This window comes from Erithacus rubecula, assembly GCF_903797595.1.
Source record: "Erithacus rubecula genome assembly, chromosome: 1".
Taxonomy (NCBI): Eukaryota; Metazoa; Chordata; class Aves; order Passeriformes; family Muscicapidae; genus Erithacus; species Erithacus rubecula.
The window spans coordinates 86,128,895-86,142,613 of NC_136658.1; the positions used below are offsets into that span (position 1 = coordinate 86,128,895).

Here is a 13,719-nt window from a genome sequence, read left to right on the forward strand (position 1 = left end):
ACTCTAGGAAAAAGGTTTTCCTATAAAACAATTTAATATAAATTATAACCAGTATTTACTAGGAAATTACTAGTAAAAAAAAAATTAAATTGGCTCATAAACCCTAATTTTTTAAAAACTTACTGTCTCTGAAATCTTATTTCAGATGAGTGAAAAGCCCTGTTACAGCCTTTCTGTGGTCTTTCATTATACTATGTGTACATATCCCTTACTCAAGAAAAATTATAATTTTTGTTAATTTTTGCCACTTTTTTCTCACCATGAATTGATAACCTTTTGCTTAGAAGCATATGTATAGAATTATATTAAATACTCAAAATAATGCACATTTTATTCATTAAAATATATTTTCTGTAGCATCTTCACTGCTTATGTGAAGCCTCTCAGTTTTCAATTGACAATTATTTTATTCAAAATCTTTTGCAGAAGCAATAAGAAGATGTTTAAATTGTTTGGTCTCCATCAGCTATTCCGAGAACTACGTCGAACTGTAGATCCAGGCCACGCCTTCCTCTGTATAAACCTCAACTCAATTCTGCTGAATTTGGAATTCTTGAGCAGTAACTCTCTCTCCCCCAGTCTAAGCTCAAGTGACTAGTTTTCAGTCTGTATAATTTATACCAACTGCCTTTGTTACTTGAAATTTGGAGTTGGTTTTTTTACTGATCTGTATAAATACATTAAGCAGCCTCTCAGTACTGTGTAATTCATTGTGTATGGTGTGGATTCTCACATTTCACTCATTCATAAAAAGGAAAATGAAAAACTTTGTAAAATGCTAGATAATATTTTCATTGTAATATTTTCTAGAGAAGTGAAATAATGTTGCTGTTGTGAATGACTTGTGCAATGTTAGCAATTGAATCCTTAGAATAAGCAGATCAGAAATACCAATCTTTCCTTAAAGGTATGAATCTCACTTTTGACTCTTCAGAGAGTTTTATGAATTCTGTAATTTATTTTATGGTTGATAAGTAGCAGACAGGTATCTTTTGATAATCCTGCAAACTAGATTTTAATTTAACATGACTAGATGTATTGAATGAGAAATTTTGTTGGTTTGGTTTCAGAATTTCTTAGTTTGATCTTTTCCTGTATTTAAGTAACATTTAGTATTTTATCTGCTTTGAATAGTGCAACTTTGGATGGCAGTATCTTTGCAAATGTAAATAAAAGCTTTTCTTAAAATGTCTGACAATAGTAATCTGTACCATAAAATTATTGTATTTTACTGCTTCTGCTATGTTTTATGCTATATTGCAATGCTGTCTTCACAGTACCCAACTTTTCTGAGTATGAATATATTTTTTGCCACAGTTCAGTGTTTAGAAGTTCTTACAAATTGGAAATAGGATACTTCTAAAAATTGAAATTAGTCTTGCACTTTGTAGTGTAATTACTGAAAATCTAAATTTGTAAAATTGAAAATGCAGTTAAAGCTTGAAGATTTGCTATATTTCAGTCTTTGACTAACACTGACATCAGTATAAAACTTCAGAGATTTTTTATTTCTCATTTTTTCCATTTTTATTTATTAGTTTGTTTTTGGTTTGGTGTTTTTGTTTTGTTAGTTGTTTGCTTTGTTTTGGTTTTGTTTGGTTTCTGTTTGGCTTTTTTGTTGTTGTTGTTGGGGGGTTTTTTTGGTTGTTTATTTTTTACCAGAAGTATTCAAACTGGTCTTTGAATTCTAACTGCAAATACTTTTCTAGAAATGTGACTTAACATTTCTAACAAGCTATTCTATGAAAGGAATCTACACCAGATTTGACACCAAGTATGTCTAGAAGAGAGCAAGCACTGTGCACTCTCTGGGCAGGAAACCAATTCTAAGTAATTTTTAAATAACACTAATCATAGCTAAAAGCATTTTCTGACAATGTTACATTTTGAAATAAGTATTTCTTAATCAGTAGTTTTGGATTTCTGTCAAATTTGCAAACAGTGCAAAAGCTTGCATATACCTTTGGCTGGAGAAAAATTCCTATTATCTAGGAAAAATGTTCCCAGTCCTCATGTGCTTCTCCATCTTCTACTATTTAAAAACACTGCAAAATCAGTAACTGGAAGAACCTGTAGAAAGTTCCTAGTTTCTTACCTCCACGTGGAATTTGTGCTTTTAGTTTTCAGCCTTCATTGCTGTAGTTTGTTAATCTGCTAATCTTTCCTTTGGATCCCAATTTAACACAAAGTGGTCATCCAATAATGGCAAAGGTAATGCAGTTAAAAGAGCCACATAGAGTATGGTGTAACTTTTAATAGTGGTCCCTTGTGGTTTATATATAGTATTGTTCTGGAAAGTTGAATCACAGCTAATTTCAATTTTTTATGATCTAAATATTAGGTTTCTGTAAAATGCAAAATAAAAGGGTTTTCCTATTAAATATCAATGCATTATATTGATGACCTAAGGATTAGACTAATCATTTTGATCTTACACAAATTTTTCAAGGGCAGATTATATGGAGCACTGAGGCACCTGGTCTAGTGAGAGGTGTCCCTGCCTTGGACATCTGCCTTTGGAGCCAACCCACCCCAACTGTCCCCACCAGCCCTGTCCTGGCCTTGCTCAAACATCCCCATCCTGTGACCATCCCCCTGAGTGACCCTGGCAGTTTCTGTGGGGAAGGGGAATAGAGGAAACCAGTCCCCACTGTCATTTGTGGGGTTTTTTTGGCTTTTGGAAATGATAGATTTCTGTCAAGTTTGCCACACTTTGGGATCTCTTTGTATTGTCTTTCCCTCACAGATGGAATCTAGAAGAGGTTTTTCTGCTTTTATGGCATTTAGGTACTATGAGTATCTAAATTTCTTCTACTTTACCTTTCTTCCAGAAAACTGTCTACAAGAAGAGACATTTGAAAAAGTTAACTGTACCTCTAGCTATTTCCTGCAGCTCCCTATTCCCTAAGGAAACATAGTGTATGTGATCTCAGTTTTCTGATTTCCTGCAGAGGAATATGCTATTTTAAATATGCCAAACACCTCTGTCAAGGGGTGGATTAATATCCATCCAGAGAATAAAATTTTTCAACCTTTTTTTTATGTGGGAATTTGAGGGGACACAAGAGACATGATGACCACTTGCCATTAAAAGAAAGGCAGGAACTCTCACACTTTCTGTGAGCTGATCAGTCAGAACACAGAGCTTCAAACTGCCTTCCATCTGCCTTGTCTTGCTTGTGTGTAGCTCTCCAGAAGTGAACTACCATGTCTGGCATGAAACAAAATTTCTTGTAGTCACAGCCTACTACCTTAAGAAAAGATAAACAACACACAATTTTGTCTTGCTGGTTTTTTTGAACAGCTGTGAGAGTCCCCTTGTTGAGAAAGTCAACAAGAATATTGAATCTCTTCATGTTTGAAACAGTTTTCATACCAGAATAGACTACCAAATATGAAGAAAAATAATTTCCTCTTATTTTTATTACAAGTCTGAATATTGTGGAACTGTAGTCACTCTTGCTGTTTATCAAAGATTTCCTATTGATAAGTTTTTCAGACCTCATGTACAAAGCCTAGGCTTAGCAAATCTCTAAGACACATTGGTCCCTGGGCACAGGATAGTTGTAATTGCAGAAGCTTGACACAGCTGAATAAAGCAGGCTAACATTACCCAACCTGCACAGTTGTGCTCTGTTTCTTCATAATGTGACTTTCACCAGCTGATAAAAGTTCTGGAAGTGGGATTTCAGAGCTACCTTCCTGTTCTCCTGAGCATGACTGGCTTGAATCTCTTTCTAATGTTATATAACTGAATTTGATATATATAATAGGGAAAGATTTCTTGTAGCAGATAAATTTACTTGGAAGGTGAAGGTATGCCGAAGGCAACATATTTTGAAGAACTTCTATTCATGGTCAGCATCAATGTCTAAAATTTATGATTTAACTTACTAGACCAGATTTAGAAGGAGCTGTAAGTAGAGCTCATAATTCAGAGCTGTTACGCTGGATCCTTTAATTATATACTGAATTTTTCACCTAAAACTTATATGGCTTTGGAGATTGATGATCAGATAAAAAGCATTTGTCTTCAGGATAATGTATTTAAATGTAGTACCGAAAGTTGGAAATTTTGATCTATGAAGGAATTTAGTAATCTTCCACTTTCCAAATGGTTAAAGAGACTACAGTGGCAGACCAGTGACCCTTTGTGTCCCTCTGAATGATGTAATGCTCACATGTTTTTAAAACTCACAGAAATTATTGTAAAAGTGCTGTGCAGCATTGAGATCCTCCTGGCTTCTACACACCCCAGAAGAAAACTGTGATGGGCAAAGGCACCTTTATGTGTTGTACTGACTCTTGTAGTGTTGTGCCAAAACCACCCTCATCCATCTTGTCTTTTGGGCTGATGAAACCCTTGAATGCCATCTTCTGACCATGGTAAGGAATATCCTTGTCTATTAGACATCTGTTTTTTGACAAGTTTTAAAGCAGGTGTATCTATGACTACCTTATTGCTACTAGAAGAGATAACTTTGAATAAAATCACTTTCTGTTTACTTGCTTGTAGGTTTTTTTTTTAATGGTCCTGAGTTGAAATTTAATGAGATGTAACAAGACATTCTGATCTCTCTAGTCACACTGAGAGAATTAATTGAGGAAGAGATCTAAGAAGCCATATATATTTTTTACCAAAAATCAGTTCTCTTTGTGCCTGTTACTCAAGAATATTTAAAGTGGATCCAAGGAATATTTCCCTGAATATAACACATCTCTCTGATCACTGCAGCTTAATGGTGAGTAACTGCTCTGATAGGTGTACCCAAGCTAGGGCTGCAAATCCAATGGCCAGAATACTGTTTACAATAGTTGAAAGGTCAGCACAAAAAACATTCCTACTACTAAGTTTACTCTAAGATCACCTTCAAGTACATAAAATGGCATCCTTAGTGCAGCTAATTATGGAGAAAAACAAATAAAAATAATCTATCCAGCCTCAGGGGAAAAAAAACTATCATAGGGTAGAATTTCAAACAGGAGCATAATATCCCACCCACACATCAGCTTTTTGGAAAAGAAGTAGGCTTTTGAAGAAGGTTGGAGATAACTATTGTTGTCAGACTGGTTTTTTGCTTCATAAGAAGCAATATTCTAGTGTGTGGATTCAAGAGTTCTTTGTATAAGAAAGGCAATTAATTTCTTGGTTCATGATCCTTGGAATCCACAAAATAAGAGCTGGATATCTGCTTGATTTGTCCTCCTACCCACTGAAGTGTGAGGATTTTTTTCCATAGCAGTCCTTCACACCAAGGATGATTTTCAGAATTTCAGAAGCAGATGCTGAACTCTGTTTCCTCCCTGATTCAGTTGTTTTTCTACTAATCAGTCTTCAGTGCTACCTCCTCCTGATTTTTTTGTTTACTTCTATGTGGTAGATTAAATTGGAAAATAATTCCTGAATTGTCTTGCTGTACTAACTTGAATCCTAACACAAGCTTGTTTCTGTAGCAGCCTCAATGATAAAGTCTCTTTTTTTATTAAACCAGATGGACAAATAAGATGCCTTTGTGTACCCTGTGTAACAGCTGATCAGTGATGCCTTCTGCAGCAGTGCATACAAAGGCCTCTTACCATTCTTCCCTAAGTATTCAGACAGGCTAGTTTCACACAACAGTGGCAAAAAGGAATCAAATTTTTCCTGTCCTTGAAGAGAAGTTGATAGTGATAAATTAATGCCTGAGGTAACAGATGCTATGCATTGTAAATCATATCACAATAAATAATCAAAAGAGCTTATTTGGATGTGGGGATAGAATATATATGCAATATTATGCATCTAGAACTAAATATGGCCTGAGACAGTCCATTCTTGCCCTGTTTATATTAATATATTCGGTGAAATGTGCACTAGGAAACCTTTCCCATACATAATGAGGACATGGGCTCAATTTTCTTTTCATTATCAGGACAAGTATAGAGCTTGCTTGCAGAAGAGTGACTTCTGCATACAGGAGTCATTGTTATGCCTCTGGGTCATGATTTTCACCTGCAACAGTAAGAATTTTTCCCTTAATTACACTTTCCTTAAAGCAGGACTACTGAACTGTCTGAAGCGTAGAATTTGACAGGGAGAAATGGAACTGGCATGCCTTTTCAGCTCATCCTCCAACCCATGCTGCTGGGCATTTCTGTACATTATTCTTTGTTCATGAATAATGTGAATATTATTAACTATCCCAAATTATGGAATACAAAGGCATTCAGCTGTTGTTGCTTTGTACTGCAGAACTGGCACCTACCCTTTTCAGCCCAGCTTAGCTCTCTTCTTTTTATTTATGTCATCAATCCAGGGCCATTGGATACTGAACACTATGTAGAAGGCAATCCCTGGTTGCAACCTGAAATCAAAGAAAGTCTGCAAAATCCAGCAAGTTTCTCCAAGGAAAAAACTGGGACAATATTGGTCAGGCTAGGAAGCTGGGATTAGGTCAGAAAAGCCTTACCAGGTAGTAAATGGTTCACTCTGGGGAAAATCCAACTTGGTACCCTGTTTTTTTTATAGAAGCTAGCAGTTCTTCTGGTGGTTCCACCTGTGCAGCCTAAGACTGCATGAACACAATAATCCTGTTATGAAGTGAAAGCTTCCAGTTAAAACTTCTGGTAATGCTAATGCTATGAAGTACAACTGCTAATTTAGAAATGCAGAGTGAAGGCATGCTAATGAGAGTACTGTTACTGTGACATTACTCACCAGTCTCACAGTCTGCAGAGTTCTCATTAAACAGATAAAAACTTATACATTCTCTGAGGAATTGCCAGGGCCTTGGCTTTTTCACATTACCTTCAAGGTGAAATACTGAATACAAATTCTCTTGATAAAATAGTTTATGCTTCAAGTTTCCTAAGTGATACAGAGAAGTGGTATCCTACAGGAATGCAAAGATTGCTCCATGTATGTTACCAAGGCACTCCTGCACCACAGGAATGTGCCTCCCAGCCCTTGGCTAACAGATTTAATTGCAGGTTTATAAGGCAAGGTGCTATTTAATCAAAGAAATGGTTAATACAACTGTGTGTGACCTGTTTCTTTTATTAGTATACTTTATGTTCATATTTTACAATATAATAAGTTATATATACAGCATTAAACAAAGTTATTAGAAAGTAAGCTTTGGCAAGACCTACAGGATTTTTTTTTCAATCCTGTACGTCTCTTGTATAACAATAAAAATACTGTATACTAAATAAAATAATGTTAAATAGTCTGTGTTTGCATTTGAACCATCAGTTTTAAAAACCCTAACTTTTCATGGCCCAATAAATCTAAAAAGAAGATGATTCCTGTATCTTCTTTATCTTCTTTATAACAAATAAGTGATGTGAAGTTTTAAATGGCACATAAAGCATAGGAGGCAGTCCACTGAATAACACTGTAGTTACACACTGGCACAAGAAAAATTGAATGTTGATGCTTTTCTTTCTTTCTTTCTTTCTTTCTTTCTTTCTTTCTTTCTTTCTTTCTTTCTTTCTTTCTTTCTTTCTTTCTTTCTTTCTTTCTTTCTTTCTTTCTTTCTTTCTTTCTTTCTTTCTTTCTTTCTTTCTTTCTTTCTTTCTTTCTTTCTTTCTTTCTTTCTTTCTTTCTTTCTTTCTTTCTTTCTTTCTTTCTTTCTTTCTTTCTTTCTTTCTTTCTTTCTTTCTTTCTTTCGTTTTCTTTTGTTTTCTTTCTTTCTTTTCTAATAACAGTAGTAAAACCTGCAAAATGGTCTTGAAAATCATATTGAAGATTGCTGACCTGTAAGCAGATCTAGAAATCTAAGTTAAGCCTGTTGAAATCTGTATGAATTTGTCACTGATTTCAAAATAGCAAGAATTTCATACCTAAATTCAACATCAGCTAGTTAAATTTCAAATAAATGCAGCTTGCTGCATCATTGAAAGAAGAATTAAAATCTTACCAAATTTTTCATATGCAGATTGATGAAGAGTGTGTTATGATGTGAAAGAAAGAGTGGGAAAAGAATAACAAGAGGGATAGGTTTTATGTTGCAGTATGTACTTCCCATGATATACAAATCAAGTGCTGAAACAATACTAAATATAGATGTTAAAGGGTGATGCTAAATGTTTTGCACAATTATACTGTCATAGATAAGATGTAGTTACTAAGTGCTGGAATAATGATTGTTAAATTCTAGGTAATAGTATTTTTAATAGCATTTTGTTCAGTTGTGCATTTTGGAATGTAAGAAGTACTGCTTTGTAATTGACACATCTCTTAATTTGGTGGTTGCACTTGGTGAAATCTGTCATCACTATTTTTGCTATAAATTAGGCAAATAGGTTTGGTAACAGACACTGACCTGTGGTCTGAATGAGTTTTAGATAAATTGTAACTGTGAAAATCAGACATTAGTTTAAAGACAACCAAATCAGGTCAATTTTTGTACTTCACAAACTCACAATAATGCATTACCTTCCAGATGAGTTTAATATCACTGGTGGCTTGAGCACTGGTGTGCTCATGGTCTAGGCTTATAGCATTAAAACCACTTTTTCCTCTGCATTTCAAGTGTCTCTAAAGAAATCTACTCTTTTTGCTCTTTGTATCACATGTGCACAACTGTTGTCTGCAATTCCTCTGGTTGAAATATAATTTGATGTATAGATGTCACTGTTGGAAAAGTATCTTTTAAATGGACAATCTGGTTTTGGTTTTGCTTTTTTTCTTAACAGTAAAGAAAATAAGATTTTGCTCTCAACTTGCAAGGAGTCACTTTTACTGCCCTCTTGCTAACCAGCTTATCCTCAGGAAGTGAGCAGTTTGAATTTTTAATTTCTAAAATGTCAGTATGGACCAAGAACACATTAACATGCGTTATATAGATTATTTTGAAGCACTTCAATCTGTAAATTATGTTGATTCTTTTTCCATGTAGCCTAGTTAATCTTATGACTGTGCACATAAACCTATACACATACTTCTAGATTCAACAAACCCATAATAAGTGTAGAAAATGAAGCTGGTTGGAGCAGATAGAAATGTATGTGCCTAATGTGTATTAATTGATACTATAGCTGTGGTACTGCTTCTGAGTGTAGCTGTTAAACCATTGAAGCATTGAATGAAGCCCTAAGAGACACAAATGTTTTCTGAGCTATTCAGTGCCTTTCCTGAAGGCCAGGCAGGAAGGGTATCAGAAGGGTTATTTGCCCTTCTACTCGTACACAGAACGCAGAATGGGTGTTTGTGTCTCCTCTTATAATCAGCAACTTTTTAACATGATCATTGAGTTTAATGACATGTTTCACACCAAGCTTCTTGGGAAATTTCTGCTCTTGTTTTGGTACATGTGTTACTTCACTTTTAGAAATCAAAGAGAAGAACTTCTCGTTGGTTATTGTGAGCAATATGTAGAAGAAGCATCAATGGTCTTTAGTCCAAAGTCTTTGATGCAGTGCTTACTGGAATCACACTTCTGGTGTGGAAGTGCAGGCCCCAGGCAGGCATGTCAGGATGTCCCTGCTGGCTCAGGGGCTGGCATTGCTTGTGCCCACTCCAGAATGTCTGCACAGAGGGACTCAACAGCATCCAGTCTCTCGATCTGCACCAGTTTGGTGAGCAGTTCTGGGATGCTGTAGCCCGCCGTGCTGATGCGGTCAAACAGCTGCATGCCGTCTGTCATCCCGCCAATCTCATCCCTCTTCAGCCCAAAGCTCTCGGCCAGGTGACGCCACGTCTTCACTATGGCTTTCTCTGTGTTGTAGGTGGAGCTGAGCATTCGGCTGGTCTTCTCCAGGCAGTCAAATGGCAGCTCTGTAGGGCTCAGACCTGCAAAGGGATGGGTGGATTGTCAGGTGGCTCTGGGTACAATTGACATTTGTTAAAGTACAACAGATTAGCAATGAATACAACTAAAATCTTAAAGTGATAGTTCATGATATATGTCTAGCTCCAAAGTTACTACTGCATATTGCCAAATTAATTCTTCATAATGACAGCAGGACATCATAATTAGGGTAAAACATTGCCTGGAAAAGAGGTAATAGATGGGTTGTATGAATTCCCATGTCTCTGCCCTTTCCTTCAACAATTTACTAGCTGTTAGAGAAAGTATATTGCAACTGTGTCCCTAGTGAGCAGCCCCATTAATACACCTCTGCACGTCAGGCTCAGTGTTTGAGCTCCAGAGACAGCTTTGACCCTTCCCTGAGACTGTCACCAGCAGCCGCTGAAATGTATCTGTAATTGAAAGTTCCCCTTGTAGGAAAGTGAGAAGTGAGGTGAAGCAATGATGCCAGATGCAAGCATAAAAGTCCCTGCAAGTGCTTAACTGTCATTACTATTGTGAATCTCTAGGGAGGATTTAACATTCATCCTGTGGGGAAAAGGCTGTTTTCTTCTGGACATATTTTCTATGTATTCATGTTCAGAAAACAGAGGAGAAAACCAGCTACAGCATTTTTCCCAAACCAGACTTCTGGTTCTATAGTTTTCTTGCTTCTTGCTCATCAGCAATGATTTGAGGAAGACAGAGCACCCTGAATTACAGAATTCTCATACATGTGCACACAAATTGTGTGTGTGTGGTGGGAAGTAAAACATCTCCTGTTCTGCAGGGAATTTAATTTAACTCCTGCTAAAAGAGTTCAGGCAGTCAAGTGCTAAAAAGAGTCAAAGCACAGCCTGGAAACTCCACATTTTGTTGTAAGATGTGGGACAGAATTTAGAGAAGCAGAGAAGATTGAGACTTGTGTCACCCTCAATCCCGACCCTTCCCAAATCACACTTTCATATTTGGAACTATTTTTTATCTGTTATCTAAAGAAATAAGACCAACAGGTTTCCTCTAGATGGGGAATGCAAAACTGCTTCTCTGCATCTTGGTGTGTTTGTGTGTCCCAAACCAGCCCACCACAACTCTTCCTGCTCTCCCAGGAAGGAAGATCATGCACGTGCCTGCCCAAGCCCAGCCTGGACAGCTCTGTGGTCAGGGCACCACAGGGTTCCTGGCAAGTGAACACAAATCTGCCTACAGAGCATCTTCTTTGGTTCGGGATTATTTTCCACAGACAGCCAAAAGCCTTTCTTTATAGCAAATGCTTGTGATCTAATTTCATGCTTTTAACATAGGTTAAACTGAACACTCACCTTCTGCAACGTCACATACGTTAGCATACACGTCAAGTATCTTTTTCCTTCGACTTTGAATCTAAATGAGAAGAGTTTTATTTCATTAATTTTTTCAGTTAAAAGATTAAACAATTAGCAGACAGCAGTGGAAAGTCTGTGGGACATCTCCATTTCATGGGGTTATCACACAGTGTCCTCAAGGGTCCCATTTGAAGCCTCAAAGAAAATGACACAGCAATTATTCCATGAAGCATAAACGTATTTCTGATTTCACTTGCCACTGCTAGAGAGTTTTCATTTCAACTTCTAGACTTTTTTTGAGGGCAAGTACTTTTCTGCTCCAAGTGTTTATTTTATTTCTCTTTCAGACTGAAGCAAACTCCTGAAAATGAGGACTAATCTGGTACCACATATGCAACGATTAATGTAGGGATGTCTAGCTAAACCAGGTCAGGACTAGAATTAAATTCAGACTGAAATTGCTTTTTTCCAATAATCTAAGAGGACTGTAGAGGTGAGGCTCTTGCTTTCTGTCTCTTGATAGGGTCCTGCTTAGTGCATTACTAATTAACTGAAATATTTTACAGATTGAAAAGAAATAGTCAGCAAAGTTTTGGAGAGGAAAAATCTGAGTCCAGGGGGATCTAGTCATTTTTGACAAGAAAGAAACAGGACTGAAAACCTGACATTTTTCAAGCTAAAAATGGACACTTTATATAGTTTCATTTAGCAACATATTCTCAAGTTTTGGCTTTGGATTCAATGTGGAGTGAAAACAAATGTCAAAATGTCATGAGCTCTCAGGGACTGAAATTTTCTTCCCTGTGCCCAGCTCTCATTAGGACTAAGCTTTCTGAAAAGCTGTCTTTTTGATAGGACTCCAGCATTAACTCCACAAATTTGTCACTTCTCGCTGCAAACAAGACTTGAATAAAAGCTCTGCTTTCAGTATTTTACTTTGTGGAAAGATTTTCCTAATTTTATCTGGGCATTTCCTCATTTTATAGAGGGCAGGGCGCATTAATGAGGTGGATTAATGGACTTGCATCTGCAGAGCACAAAGTGGCTGCTCCACCTGAAGTTGTACTGCAGGGCAATGCAGACATGGAGTGATGTTCACATCCTCCTCGTGCAATTTATGTGTGCTTAGTTGGCTGTGTTGCTACTCTAGGCTTGGATTATCTGTTTTAGAACCCTGAAAACAGGACATTTTCCTTTAATGGGGTTTATTAAAACTCCTAAGAAAACTATTGGATGCGTATTTTCATTCTCCTTCCACTTCTAGGGTAAAGAAGCAAGTTAAATATTTCCATGAAGAATTATATGAAGTAATTCCATGAAGAATAATGCTGGATGCTCTTTTTACCAGAGCCAGAAGACAGGGAAATTTTAAACTTTAAGATGAAAGCAAACAGGAAATGTTTAGTGTGATGATCTTTGTGGCAGCTCATTGCAAATGGGTTTTGTTATAGCTAGGAAGAAGACTTGGTTAATAGCAAGCCTCTAATTTTCTTTGTCCTTATCCTACTACTCTGAATACTCTTTCCTGTGCTAGTAATTCCCAAACTGAAGAAAATTACTGATTTTTCTAACTTCTGGCAACTGGATTTTGGAGTGGAGAATCTTGATGCAATCTGCACTTTCATTGAAGTCTGTCTTCAGCCTTGTCAGCAGTCTTTAGTCCATGAGAATGTGTGTTAGAACAGGTCTGGAAGAAATAGTTCAATGACTTTGGAGAATGTATCTATGATATATGGTCTTATGAAATAGTCTGATTTCATGATTACCCAAGGTGTATTATCCTACTTCAAGCCACTGCTTACAGAAGTATCATAAAGTTGGATATTTAGAGACCTCAAAAACTTGAACTTTAAAATGTGAGCATTGGTATAGTAATTTATTTTCAGATGGTCATAAATGTCTACAACTACAAAACCGTTTAACTTGTATTGAAATTTTGTGTGTCTGATCCCAGCTGAAAAGTGGTGTGCTTTAGAAATTTTGAGCTGATCCTCCCAGCAATTTAAAACATGCAAACATGAAAAGATTAATTTTCAAACCTATTTTTTCTTAAACAATATCTGATGTTTGATATTAATGATGTGATTTGGACTTAACTATAGTAATTTTAAAATTAATTTGAAGTACTAAAGAAATCTGAGTAGACACCTTCTTTTTAAGTATAGTTTGATGTTAACACAAACTGAAAGGTTGTGTGGGTGAGGTGTGGCCTTAACTGTGCCTTAAAATACTCTAAGTGAGATAAAAAGCCCTGAGGAATACAGGCTCTGCAGGAAGAAGCAAAGACCTTCCACAGCAAAACAGCAGATTACAGTGTCCTTCAGAGCACAGCAATGACCTTCAAACCATGTGTGTGTTTTCCAAAATTCCACATGGAAATCAAGCACAACAGCGGATGTTGTTGAGAAGTCTGTGCCATGGAAATACTGATGCAGCTGGGTCAAGGTACTCAGATGTTCTGCTGGCAGCCAAGTCCAGCTTGCTTCATTATTTTACTGTCTTTGCATGAGCTGTGACAGGGGATTACTGTTATACGGGGGCTTTATTTCTTGAAACTATAAAATACAAAACTCCAAAAAGCAAATGAATTAGTCTTGTAGAAAATTAGATTTTTATCCCTG

General features: G+C 36.6%; 2 protein-coding genes across 12 annotated transcripts in view; one reads left to right on the top strand and one right to left on the bottom strand.

The window, feature by feature from the left end:
* Positions 1-12,461, top strand: part of CCDC138 (coiled-coil domain containing 138) — a 43,160-nt gene extending 30,699 nt beyond the window's left edge. For 8 of the 10 annotated variants that reach the window (XM_079302845.1, XM_079302846.1, XM_079302850.1 and 5 more), the window contains one exon: positions 427-1,192. In XM_079302845.1, coding sequence (XP_079158971.1) covers positions 427-598 — 172 coding nt within the window. In that variant the 3' untranslated portion in view covers positions 599-1,192. Of the gene's footprint in view, positions 1-426; positions 1,193-11,445; positions 11,592-12,362 lie in introns of those variants that run through there. The other 2 variants (XR_013773872.1, XR_013773873.1) reach the window with 2 other exon arrangements.
* Positions 7,669-13,719, bottom strand: part of EDAR (ectodysplasin A receptor) — a 72,521-nt gene continuing 66,470 nt past the window's right edge. For both annotated transcript variants that reach the window (XM_079302911.1, XM_079302910.1), the window contains exons 11-12: positions 11,096-11,156; positions 7,669-9,775 (exon numbers count right to left, since the gene is read on the bottom strand). In XM_079302911.1, coding sequence (XP_079159037.1) covers positions 9,456-9,775; positions 11,096-11,156 — 381 coding nt within the window. In that variant the 3' untranslated portion in view covers positions 7,669-9,455. The remainder of the gene's footprint in view (positions 9,776-11,095; positions 11,157-13,719) is intronic.